The sequence below is a fragment of the Paralichthys olivaceus genome, chromosome 10, assembly GCF_024713975.1.
Source record: "Paralichthys olivaceus isolate ysfri-2021 chromosome 10, ASM2471397v2, whole genome shotgun sequence".
Lineage (NCBI taxonomy): Eukaryota > Metazoa > Chordata > Actinopteri > Pleuronectiformes > Paralichthyidae > Paralichthys > Paralichthys olivaceus.
Window position 1 is genome coordinate 17,496,981 of NC_091102.1, and position 12,242 is coordinate 17,509,222.

General features: G+C 41.5%; 1 protein-coding gene across 5 annotated transcripts in view; it reads left to right on the plus strand.

The window, feature by feature from the left end:
• Positions 1-12,242, plus strand: part of pard3bb (par-3 family cell polarity regulator beta b) — a 196,802-nt gene that overhangs the window by 127,276 nt on the left and 57,284 nt on the right. For all 5 annotated transcript variants that reach the window (XM_020090080.2, XM_020090077.2, XM_020090078.2 and 2 more), the window contains 2 exons: positions 3,423-3,533; positions 3,955-4,314. In XM_020090080.2, coding sequence (XP_019945639.2) covers positions 3,423-3,533; positions 3,955-4,314 — 471 coding nt within the window. The remainder of the gene's footprint in view (positions 1-3,422; positions 3,534-3,954; positions 4,315-12,242) is intronic.

Here is a 12,242-nt window from a genome sequence, read left to right on the forward strand (position 1 = left end):
CTGAAAAATAACTTCTTCAATGCTCCAAACAAGCAGTTGTGCTGTACTGCCGCTGACAAGTACTGTTTTTAGAGCACCAAAGAAGAAGTGTTTTCCAGTAGTGCAGCGTTAGCCAGTGCTAGCTCATATATTAGGTAATATTTCACAGTGGGAAGTCCCTACATGCACTGTATAGCTGCTTTCAGACATGCACTGGACTCCGCAGTTCGTCTGTATTTTCTCCGGAGGAGGTTAATGTGTAAGAAAATGTCAGAGGGAGACGCTCCACAGTTTCTACAGACTTTATCGCCCGGCCTAAAGTCCGTAGAAATCCAGGAGAAGTCGATGTGTGAACACAGCAGGGGGTCTGCTGCCAAAGAGACACAGCAGTCAGGCTCAAACGGTCTCTCTGACCATCTGTGGCCATGGCACGCGAAGTGAAAGTTTTTGAAAGATATGTCATATGGACAGTGTTGACATTGATAGAGTGTTCTACTGTACCTGCTGCCACTTGATCCGTTGTAATGGAGCTGATATTTAAAAATATATCAGAGGAGATTAGCTGGACATGTGAGTCCTCTCATATAGTCTGTGTTTTTTAGCCAATAAGAAAAGATATTTTACTATTTACAGCAGTTTTTGAGGCTGTACATATTGTTTACTTCGAACTATTTGGTAACTCAACAACTTTTTCCTCCGACCTTTTCCTACACAGATTGAGGTTTTAAAAGAATCTGTTCACATGTTTGTAATCACATCTTTCTCACATGCAAATGAGTGAGCCATACACTTTCCATACAGATTGTGGTGTTAGATCTTGAATATTCATGTTTCGTTTCCCACTAATGAGGTAATATATTCATTCTAACTGGCTGCTAATCCAGTGTTCTTGTGAAATGATGCTCAAATGATAATCTTGTAATTCAGAAAAAAATCTTCTTCTGTGTTTATATGTTTGTGTGTGTGTGTGTGTCTGTGTGTGTGTGTGTGTGTGTGTGTGTGTGTGTGTGTATGTGTGTATGTATGTGTGATGTGCTGTTAAAGTTAAAGTTTTAAAGACTTTTCAGATTCAAGTGTCATTCCACAGCCAAATTGCTTTTCATTTGATTATATATTTGATTATTTTTGTGTGTGGATTTATCTGTGGATGCATGTCCTCATGATTAATTGTCTTAGATGAGTATTGTCTCTGACACCCTGTGTCCTCGGTCTGACAGCAGTGGCAGCAGAAAGGACCTTTTTTTGGTCTGTATTTGATTATTCCTTTGTCCTGCCATGTTGTGATGTCTCCAGTGTGTAGCCCTCTGTTTCTATTATTTTACCCTCACTCACAAAAGGGCCAGACGCACACAGAAAACCAAATGCACTGAAACTGTTGTACAGTATACAAAGAAAACTAAGTACACTCCTCGTCAGTATATCACTAACGTGACTCCTGCCTATGTAGCACCATTGCATTTCTGCAACAATTATGAATACAAACATTTCGGTTGTTGACGAGTGTTTGTGAGCGTGCGTGTGTGGATACCCGCTCTGAGCCTCTAGATATCCGGTGATACCGACAGGGGCCTGTAGGGTCTGATGGGCTGGGCTGATTTTTTTGCATGCTGCATGTCTTTTATTGAAAGATCATTTACAATGTATGTCAGGGACAGAGAAACAAACTCAGTGCAGCTGACATTAACTGCATCAGGCTCTAGGTGGGTTTGGACACAGAAATTATTGCATTTTGGGTTTGTGTGTTTGTGTGATTGTGTGAGAGAGTGTGAGTGTGAGTGCCCTTGTGGATAGACCAATAATAGCATCATCAAGAGGATCTAGAGAGAGAGAGTATTTCATTAAGCTCTATTTGTCCATTATCTTTGTACATCCCTTTTCTTCCATTTAAATCTCCCTCACAGATACTTCTATGTTACCACTGCATGTTGTTAACCCTTCCATGCAGGTGGTTGCTTGTTTGTTGAAATTGGTCCCCACTGTGAGGTAAAATGGAGATGACTGCATAAAAGAGAGGAGAGGATGGCAAAATAGAGGTTAAGGGTAGTGAGAGAAGTCGAGAGCAATGGGAAATGAACAGAATGTCAAACGAGATGTTGAGATGAAGGGGTGAAGGCAGGGTGAGTTGTGGGTAGAAAGAAACGAGTGTAATGAGAGTAAAGAAAGAGACTGAGAGGGAGGTGAAGGTAAGGAAGAATAAAGTTGACAGAGGGGTAAGTGAAGGTAAGAGAGGGAGTTGAAGGAAAGGATAAGCCTTTAACACTGTAGGTAGCAGTAATTAGAGCGAGGCTTGTCCCCTGTGAGGCAAACACACACACACACACATGAACACACACACTCACACACACTCACACACACACTCACACACATTGTCTTAGCCTTTGGCTTCTATACCCCCAGTCCACATTAAGCATTTCAATGACACTTATTAGCTCAACACTAATATCCCATCATGTTTGTAACTACTCCAGTTCACAGACATGCATTATGCTAAAACATTCACTCACAAAATCACTGAATGTAGTTTTAAATAATGCACAAACAAGTGTTGTGATACTTCCCAGGATGTCACCAGCAGTGGGCAACAAAACAGTAGACAGTAGTAGAGAGACTATGAAATCAATAAATCCAGTGAATAAATTAAACATAAGGCATGTTATAAGGTCACAGTTTGCAGGCTGGACATATTAACTATTTAGGGGATTTGACTGTCCCAATTAACCACATCCTACTCACCACATAGCTGCTGTGCTGTAAAGAGATCCTCAGTCGAAGAGAAAATACTCACAAGAGGAGATAGAGGGGAAATAAAATAGCATTAACCGAAAGGTAATCCTGGCAGAAGTCTAGCAGTGGCAGCATTGTAGGCTAAAAGATTGTGGCAGCAAAACAATCAGCTGGAAGTGGTATCTTAAGCTGTTTTCAGACATGACCTGTGGATAAAGTCCAGAGAATTGGGTCCGGACTTTATCCACAGTTTGCCTTTCACACATGCACAATGCAGCGGGAGGTTCTCTGCACAGACACATTCACAACAGCAACAAATCATTCACATTATCCAGATGAGAGGTGGCGCAGCAGGCAGAGACAGGAAGTAATGTATTACTGTAATTCTGCTGCTGAGATCACGTGATTTTGTTTACATCACATTAACATCAGCTCTTATCACCACAAACTCTCTTGACATCTTCCTGTTGTCTTTTACGAGTGGCTATGCTTTCACTATGAGATTTTTTTTTACCCCGTATCTGCTGTTAACACTGGGAAGCCCCACAGTGTTAGCCATTGCCCTGGGGGCTAAATCGTTGTTGGACAATAGCCAATCGGATCCGAGCTGTTTACATATTAAACAGGTCTTAGAAAGAAGTATGTTTTGTTTTTTTTGTCTTTCCACCCCCGTTTTCGATGTGTTTCTGATGTTTGTTTCACTGTTTGTCTGTGTTCAGATTTGGGAAGAAAAAAGAGGAGAAGAAGGAGGCGAAAGCTGCACTGCAGCGACAGAAGTCCGACATCCTGACTGATCATGAATTTGAGAGGATGAAAGAGGAGAGAGAAAGGTGAGGAACCTTCTGGTCTTAAGATGATGTTATTTTATTTTGTGCTCAGCCCCAGATTCTGTGTAGTTTTTGTGTCTTTTCTTAGTGTAGAAAATGATGTCTCTCTTTTTCTGTTTTCCTCCTCCATCATCAACTATTGATCACCCATCTTCCTCATTGAACCCTCTAAAACTGCTTCATTAACACCTCTGCCATTATTTCTCCTGCTCTGCATTTAATTTGTTCCATGCCCTCCATTCCTTCGATTCCTCTACTTCTCATTTCATTCCTGAGCTCTTAACTCATCATTCCTGTGGAGCGATTCATTAAATGATTTTTCTTATGCAAAAGCAAACATTGAATATACAGTGAAGATAAAGATTTATTAAAAATAATTTCAGTAATATTTATTGACTTAACCATCTCTCCATTTGTTTGTCAGAATTGAGGCAGGGCATCCTGAGCTGCGAGAGAACCAGCAAGGTGGCGGGTCCACGTATCCAGATGTTGAGGATGATGAAGCAGATCCCAACTACGCCAGAATACAAAACTTCAGGGATCGCGAGATGGGTCCAGTTCCGCAGCCACAGTCTCAGTCGCCTCCCTATAATACAATTCAGCACAGCCATGCTCACACTGCTTCCCCGCAAAACCCCTCTGCCTTTCCCGGACATGGAAATCATGCTAACGACCCTGGAGCCGTCCCTGATGATGACCACATTGACAGGCTGTATGCCAAGGTCAACAAACCGAGGGCAGCTGGGTCTACCTCTCCTCCTGCGTCTGCCGCTGTCAATGACAGGTAAGGCCCCATGACCTTCTCTGGATATAATATTCTGCAAAAGGCAGTGGCCTCTCATCTTTTAAGAGATATTCAAGATTAGGAGATATTCAAGTAAGGGTTGGTAATCCTGGAAAAGCAAGCAAGAGCAGGCTATGCTTAAACAAATGCAACCGATAAATCAGCCCTCTTGTCAAAGCTATGCCCCCTGAGCAGGCACTTCCTGACAATTGCTAGAAGCCGACTCTATCGTGAGTCGTTCGCTAACTCCTGGCGATTGTGTCTGCTTTAGCTGTTTGTCTCTAAAGTGAGAGCACAGGCAGGGTGCGAGCATGCAGGCAGTTCAGTGAGTGAAAGACCCAGCAAATTATATCCTTGGCTCCAAATGAAATGATTGGTAGCATTTATTACTGTCCTGCGAAGGCCATAGACACGGCTTCTTTTATTTTTTTTTTAGACTGCTAAAAGACTACTATCTACTACTAGCCTGGAATACGAAGAGGATTTCACTAAAGACAACACAAAGAGTTTCAGAAACAAATGACCAACCCTACCTTTATTGTGTTTCAACAGTTAAAAATGGTTCAGTAGTTCGACACAGTGACAGTATTGGTGCATCTTTGTGTTAAATTTAGTTTAATATTGACCAGGGGCGATCTCCTGGGTTCCTTGTAACGTTAAGCAACCAAAGATAACAGCATTGGCTCTATGTGGGATCACCCACCACACTGGCTGGTGTTGAGTGTGTGCTGTGGGCTGCCAGCCAGGTGTCAGAAGCCGACTGTGGAACATAGAATGTGCCCAACAAACTGTCAAATATAAATACCCCCACTCTCCCTTCTTTGAAACCCACTTTCAACACCACCCCCATCCCACCCATCCCTTTTCAGTTTTGCAGTGAATTATCTTGCTGATGCTTCATATTTCTTTCTACCTCCCTCACCCACTCCTAAATCAAGTTTTTCTGCCACAGGCCATGTGTGTGTGAGACAGAGAGAGAGAGAGAGAGAGAGAGAGAGAGAGAGAGAGAGAGAGAGCAAAATAGAGATGGAGGTAGACGGACAATAAGAAAAGATTGAATTGTTTGTGCCTGCTTTGAGCTTCAGTATGAGCACATGTGTACTCAAATCCACTCGAACGTAGTGTGTGTGTTTGTGTGTGTGTGTGTGTGTGTGTGTGTGTGTGTGTGTGTGTGTGTGTGTGTGTGTGTGTGTGTGTGTGTGTGTGTGTGTGTGTGTGTGTGTGTGTGAGAGAGACAAAGAGAGAGAGAGAGAGCAAAATAGAGATGGAGGTAGACGGACAATAAGAAAAGATTGAATCGTTTGTGCTTGCTTTGAGCCTCAGTATGAGCACACGTGTACTCAAATCCACTCGAACGTTTGTGTGTGTGTGTGTGTGTGTGTGTGTGTGTGTGTGTGTGTGTGTGTGTGTCTCACTTACTTTTGAATATATCTCCCAGTACAGTACACACACACCGAGCAACTACCTTATTTCTGTACCTGTCTTGAATAGAGGGAATAAACCTGTTTGATGGACAGTAACAGGCTTCATATAGAGACGTTTTTGTGTGTAATTATGCAGAAGCCCGACTCCGACCTTGACTTTTCAAGAATACTTCTTCAATAATACTATCAAAGGTGCATTGCTTATGTGATGAGACCCTGTGCACTTTAAACCTTGATTTAGTTTTAACCGATCTAAGACAACACATATCAATTCTAGCTACTATCAATTCTACAGTAACCTAGATTAATAAGTCCCATGGTTACAATTTCACCTTTTTAATAAAAGTGTACTTGATCTCAGTTGTTGTCACATTGTTATTCTCTGTCTGTTTAGTTTAATTCAACCAGGAATGAATTAGTAAATGTTTCCTTCCAACAAGTTGTAAAATGCCTTTATTTTGGAAACCTATATCCATGACCACAGCAGTCCTGGCAAATAGTACTGTTCATTTATCACCAGATAAACCTGATGATGCAGACAGAACGAAATGCAGGTATTGGCTGACAGTAATCGATGGTGCCAGGAAAGAAGGCAGTGTGTCAGCGGTGTCTGTGCTCACGCGACTCTGTGTTACTGTTGTGCCAAGGGAGGCTGTAGTGTGCATATGGGAGCCAGAGATAAACCAAATCACCAAGGACTCCCTTCCATCAGCACCTCAGCAAAGCAATGAGCCACACCGATTTACACACACACACACACAAACTCTAATGCAGTGATAAAAACAACAAGAACATACTGCCCACAAATGCATTAAGTTGTGTGTGAATGGAGACCAAAAAAAATATTTGGTCTGAACACTAGACATGGATATTAAAAGTAAAAAAAGCCAAACAATGAAACATTGTAAAACACTATTGGCTGATTTTCAACTGGTCATCGATCTTCCTTGTTTTTGTTTAGGCCCATTCAGGTAAAGCTTAACAAATACACAGTTAGTTTAGACAGTGGAAATAGCTCTAATCATAATATCAATCATGCAAAAAATATCAAAGTTGATCACAATACTATTTATTTCTCATGTATTGCTCATATCACACCATAGAGAACCAACTAATGACCTGTTTACAAAGTTACAGATGATTTAGTTGATTATAGAATAGGACAAATAATATATAATGTGCATAAAACACTGTTACCATGTAATATTCTAAATGTGTTTGTAAAAATATAGCAAATATGAAATTTAAGGAATAATTATGTTTATAAAAAAAATGGGGCAAGGACTCATATGAAAAAATAAATGTATTTCAATAAAAGGGCTGAATCTATGTAAAATGTTGAGGATGAGTTAAAGGCATGTGAAAGAATGTACATTACCTGAAGAGTTGTTTAGAGTGTCCGCTTAAAAATAGAGCTTTAGAAAAATAAGACAGTTGATAAATGAACATTTTAAAAATACATTTTTGTGATATTGACTTTATGCAGTTGTGTTAGAGATGGTAATAGTAAAGTAATGTGTGTCTGTAGTTATTATTTGGACTGTGAACAGTTTGTGTAAGGTTGGATGAGGCGTGTAATGTATATAAAACTTTAAGTTTGGCTTCAGCCTAAAGCTTTTTGTCAGTAAACAGTAATTTAAAGTGGTGGACCACCTTTTTAAAATCTTAATGCTCTGCCAGTTTTGTTTACTTGTAGTGAAAAAACTTTTAATGATCAATATGTCTGAATAAATACAGTGTTTTTGGTTTTTTTCTCAGTAGTGCTACCTGTCGTTAATCTCTGGTCACCGACTGTCAGTGACACACAGTGGAGCTGCATCTGTATCAGCTATTTTCTATTGCCTTTGCGTGCCCATGCAGTGAGACGACTCATAAATGCAGACAGTGAGCTCTCATATCTGCAGGTGTCTCTGTGGTACGTGTGCAGTGAAAAGAATCAAAACAAGAGGAAGTCAGTGGAAGCACCTGCTAAAAATAAAGCTTGAGTCTGTTTAAACCTGACTCAGCTCAAGGGCAACATTTAGTAACAATGATGAAGATAAGAGCAAATGAAGAGATGATGCTGGGCTGCATGTTTGGTGCAACAGGGAAATTCTCACCCACTATGTGTCCTTTATGTTTAAGGGTTGTTTGGCCATTAGTCCAGCTCATTCCTTTGAAGAAGATATCTCAGAAACACCTTCAGGAAATGTCTTCAAATCACCACACAAACAACTGCAGGGCTGTATTTCATGATGTACTCATTGCATTGCTACTTTAGTTATGAGTTCCATAGTTAGTTTGATACATTTTCCAATGAGTGATTTAAATACCCAGTGCCCTCTGTAAGGAGTTCAAACGTTGGATAAGTTTAAGATGCAGATCTTAAAGTATAAAGTTATATTCTCCAGCATATACATGTACATGCATGTGTTTTTGTGTGTATATGCAAGAGTTATTGAACTTTCTTCTGTCAGAGGTTTGCTTTAAACAGCATTTTTATGGACAGACAGTTATTTAACCACACACCGTACAGTGATATATCACACTGTCTGCTTCTTAAACAGCCCACCACCTTTAATTCTAAAGGGCACAGCCAGCTTAATTCCTTATGCATGGCAGAGTTTAAGGCAGAGTCATTTAGTAAACCAATCACACACATGCACACTCACACTCACGCATACACACACACACACACACGCTGAGAGAGAGAGAAAAACACATTCGGTAAAGATTGCACACACAAAAGCATGACTGTGTTTTAGAGATACATTCTCTCTCATACTCACTCTTATAAACAAGACAATATTTAATTATCCATCTCCCTAGTTAATTCACTCTCCCACTTTCTATCTCTGTTTTTCTACCTGCCACTCTCCTCAAAGGAAATATCATTGTTTATTATGATTGGAACGCTCTCCATTTAAAGCGTGTGGTTTTCCGGCTGTTTTTATTGTTGATAAGATCTCTGAAGTGTGCAGTGCAATGTTAATACCTTTACAAAGTTCCATGTAGTTAGTTATGTCCTCAGGTCTCAATGAGCCAGGTATGTGTTGATGGACTGTTGCTGATTGTGTGTTCACAGCAAATGTCGCAGCTAAAATATTTGAACTTGAGCAAAACATTTGTGTGACGCGAAGTCAGTCAGAATGAAACTCACTGGAGGCAGGTCCTGGCTCTGACCCAAGCTACCAGGTCATCAAACTGGCCACCAGTCAGCCTCATTGTAGCGCTGGAGACCGTTGTGTGTGGATCCACACACAATGGCTGGCTTCTCCAGCATTTCCACAGCAGGTCCAAGGGTGTCAGTCACTTCAGCCAGGAGTCCTGCTCTCCTCTTTTCCGGAGGAGAACACAGTTGTCGCAGGTTGTTTACTTGCGTTGCTGGAGTTCGTAAACATGAATGAGAAACCATTCACACATGCGTAAATGTATCTGGAGGCGAACCTTTGCCCTCGCGATCACTTCTGATCTGTGTGAGCGAAGAAGTGAATAAATGTTAAACCTTGTCCAGTGCTCCTCTGCCTCTCGTCCATGTCAGTACCACAGATCTGAAGGCCTCAGCGGCTTCTATAGGGAAGAACGTAGCAAGAGAACCAGGATCGGAGAAAAAGGGCTCAAGCAAAGGAGCTCTTCAGAAGATTCTCAATTAGAGCTGAGGATTCTTTGCCCACCTCCTGCATCCAAACACACACACAAACACACATTCTCACACACACACACACACACTGTAAACACTTACACACTGTCTTCCTCTCTCCCTCTCGTCCCCTCAGTACAGCTGCTCCCTTCTTCTGCGCTCACACACTTAAGTGCCTGTAGAAAATTGGGGGAGTTACTATGTCAGATTCACACACATCCACACAGCCCCAGTCCATTTTCTGAAGTGACCACCTAAGCCTTGAATGAGTGCTGCCCTCAGCTTTCTTGAGTGGGTGGCCCTTCCCACCCTCACCCAACCACCACCACCTAACCCTTCCAAGTGCCCCTCACAGGTTACCATAACAACCACAACCTCTGGCACTCCACCAATTAGAAAACAATCAGCCTGGAGAGACCAGAGTGGGGTGAGCTTGAGAGAGGGATGGAGAGAGGGAGAGAGAGGGACTGTTGCTCATGCTGAGCAGAGAAAAGAAAGAAAAAAGGGAAGGTCTAGAGTGCATTGGTTAACATCTTACAAGGAGAACGCACTGCTCCTCCTTATCTCAGACAACTAATAAGAGTATAAATGAACATTTATTATCATTATAATAAGCCTTTGCTCATGGTGCTGCTTGTTCTGAGACTGTTAGGGCGAGGATGTGATGATGGATTGGTCATTGCTTACACCATCTTTGAAATCGACACAATGTCTCAATGATGCAAAGTTTGAGGCACATTGACTATAGGTGCAATCTGTTTCTGAAGCGATAGGTGTCGCATCCAAGAAAACGGTTTTGGTTCTGGTTTGTTTCCTCCTGGAGCAGCGCTTTGGGCTTGTCATTGTTTCTTAGTCTGGACAAACTGGTGGCAGACTTCGTTTTCACAGTTTCCTGCAGAATGCCTCGTCTTTACCAACAGTCTCAGCAATCTCCCTCCAGGACACATCAGAATATCTATGATCCCTTGTTGATCGGAGATACATTATCTGTACAGTATGATACACTATGCCTGTTAGCAGACTTAAGCCTCCACTTCAAATCCATGTTGCTCCACACACACCAAGATACGAATGCTGGGAGGTGCCCAGCCCGCTGAGAACACGCTGCTGGCCAGTGGAAATGACAGAATTTCCAGAGCACTTGCACAATGACAGGGATGGCGAGCATAGACCCTAGCTTTAGAGAGGTGTTAATTCAACCCTGTGGTCAGGATTAACTGAACTGTTATTATATGCTATGATTTATGTAGTGTTTTTAAATGAAGGAACTAAAAAGAATGTAGATTATCTGTTGCCAGCGCAGTCGTTGTATTAAGATAAATAAACGTCTTCTGGAATGATTAAGTGTTGCCACTGAGAGAAAAGATAAAGTTCCTGCTCTGCCCCCCCCTTTCTTGTTGTTGCTCCATTTGTGTTTGTTTTGGGTTCGCTTGACTAAAGAGGATAAACATGTTGGAAGTGATTTTTGCCCATTGGCTTTCACTCGTCCCACCATCTGCCATTGCGAGAAACTCTGCAAACTTTTGCTGTTTGTGCTGGAAGAGCAGACGTCCTCTTACTGCTTTATATCATACACTAATACTCTTTCCTTCTGTTGAGCAATCCACCAGATTTCCTGTGAGATACTTGCAAATGTTACCCAATTAAAAACACAGCGTTGCAGTTACTAGGCTTCTTATTGACATTTATATCACAAACATTGGATTGCTGGCATACTATGTAAATCTATATGGATTACAATTGACACAGCTCTAACATCTGCTGTCTGTCCCCGACATATTGAAGCATTAATGTATAGATTGTTATAGCCTCGTGAATATGTGGCTGTGAACAACATACACTCCCAAAATGTGCGTTAAGAGTCTGGAATGGTGAAATGAAGAGACACAGAGACATAGAGGGAGTTCACAGGAAAGAGAGATGAGCTTTTAGCTTTGCTTGGCCAGTCACTAGAGAGGCTTTCTGTCCTCCATGTTAATTAATCAGACGTTCTCTCAGCTTATTGAGTGCCACACACACACACACACACACACACACACACACACACACACACACACACACACACACTATCAGGGCTTCCAGGTTGTTCGGTGCAAGAGCTGTTTTCCACATCACTTTTTCTTTGTAGATAATTAGTCTAGGTGGGGTGGAGCTTTTGGTGTGTGTGTGTGTGTGTCTGTCTGTGTTCCCTTGCTTTAAGGGTTGTACCTTTTGAGAAGGTACATGATTTGGGCACTAATAACATCAAGGCTATTAATATATGTCATGACGAAAAGCTAGAAATGACTAAATTTCTAAGGTCACGTGGACTTAAAACGCAACGAACATAGTTTAGGTAAATAGCAGCCAGTTTAAAGAATATAGCTTTAATATGCAAACTCCTAGAAAGAAATGTTTAGCTCATTTGAAATCAGAGTGAAACAAGTAGATTCAAGGTGTGTGACATATATGAGAGAGAAGTTTTGAAGAGTGTTTTGCAGCTAAATGGAGCTAAAGTGGAAGGTTAAGTGGGATTAGGAATAGAGGGGAAGTAGAGTAGAGAAAGAAAAAGGGGGGGAGGGGTGAAGCAGAAGAGAGGTACAGAAGGCCAGACTTGGTTCGGAGCTAAAAGAACAAATTAGTGGGTGGAAGTGCTACAGGAAAGAGGGTATTTAATTGTAAGAGCAGGAAGAGAGAGAGAGATACAGACAAGTGAAAATTGAGGACAATGATGAGGAGAAAAGGAAGGAGGATAAAGAAAACGATTGAGGGTCAGTGCATGTTTTGAGCCATAAAAAATGAAAGAGAAGAGGATGATTTGGTGGAGGCAATATCGGGTCCAAATTCTGTTGGCTCCAAAGGAGTCATGAATGGACCCAAGTAGTTGCAGGGATGAGAAAAGGAGA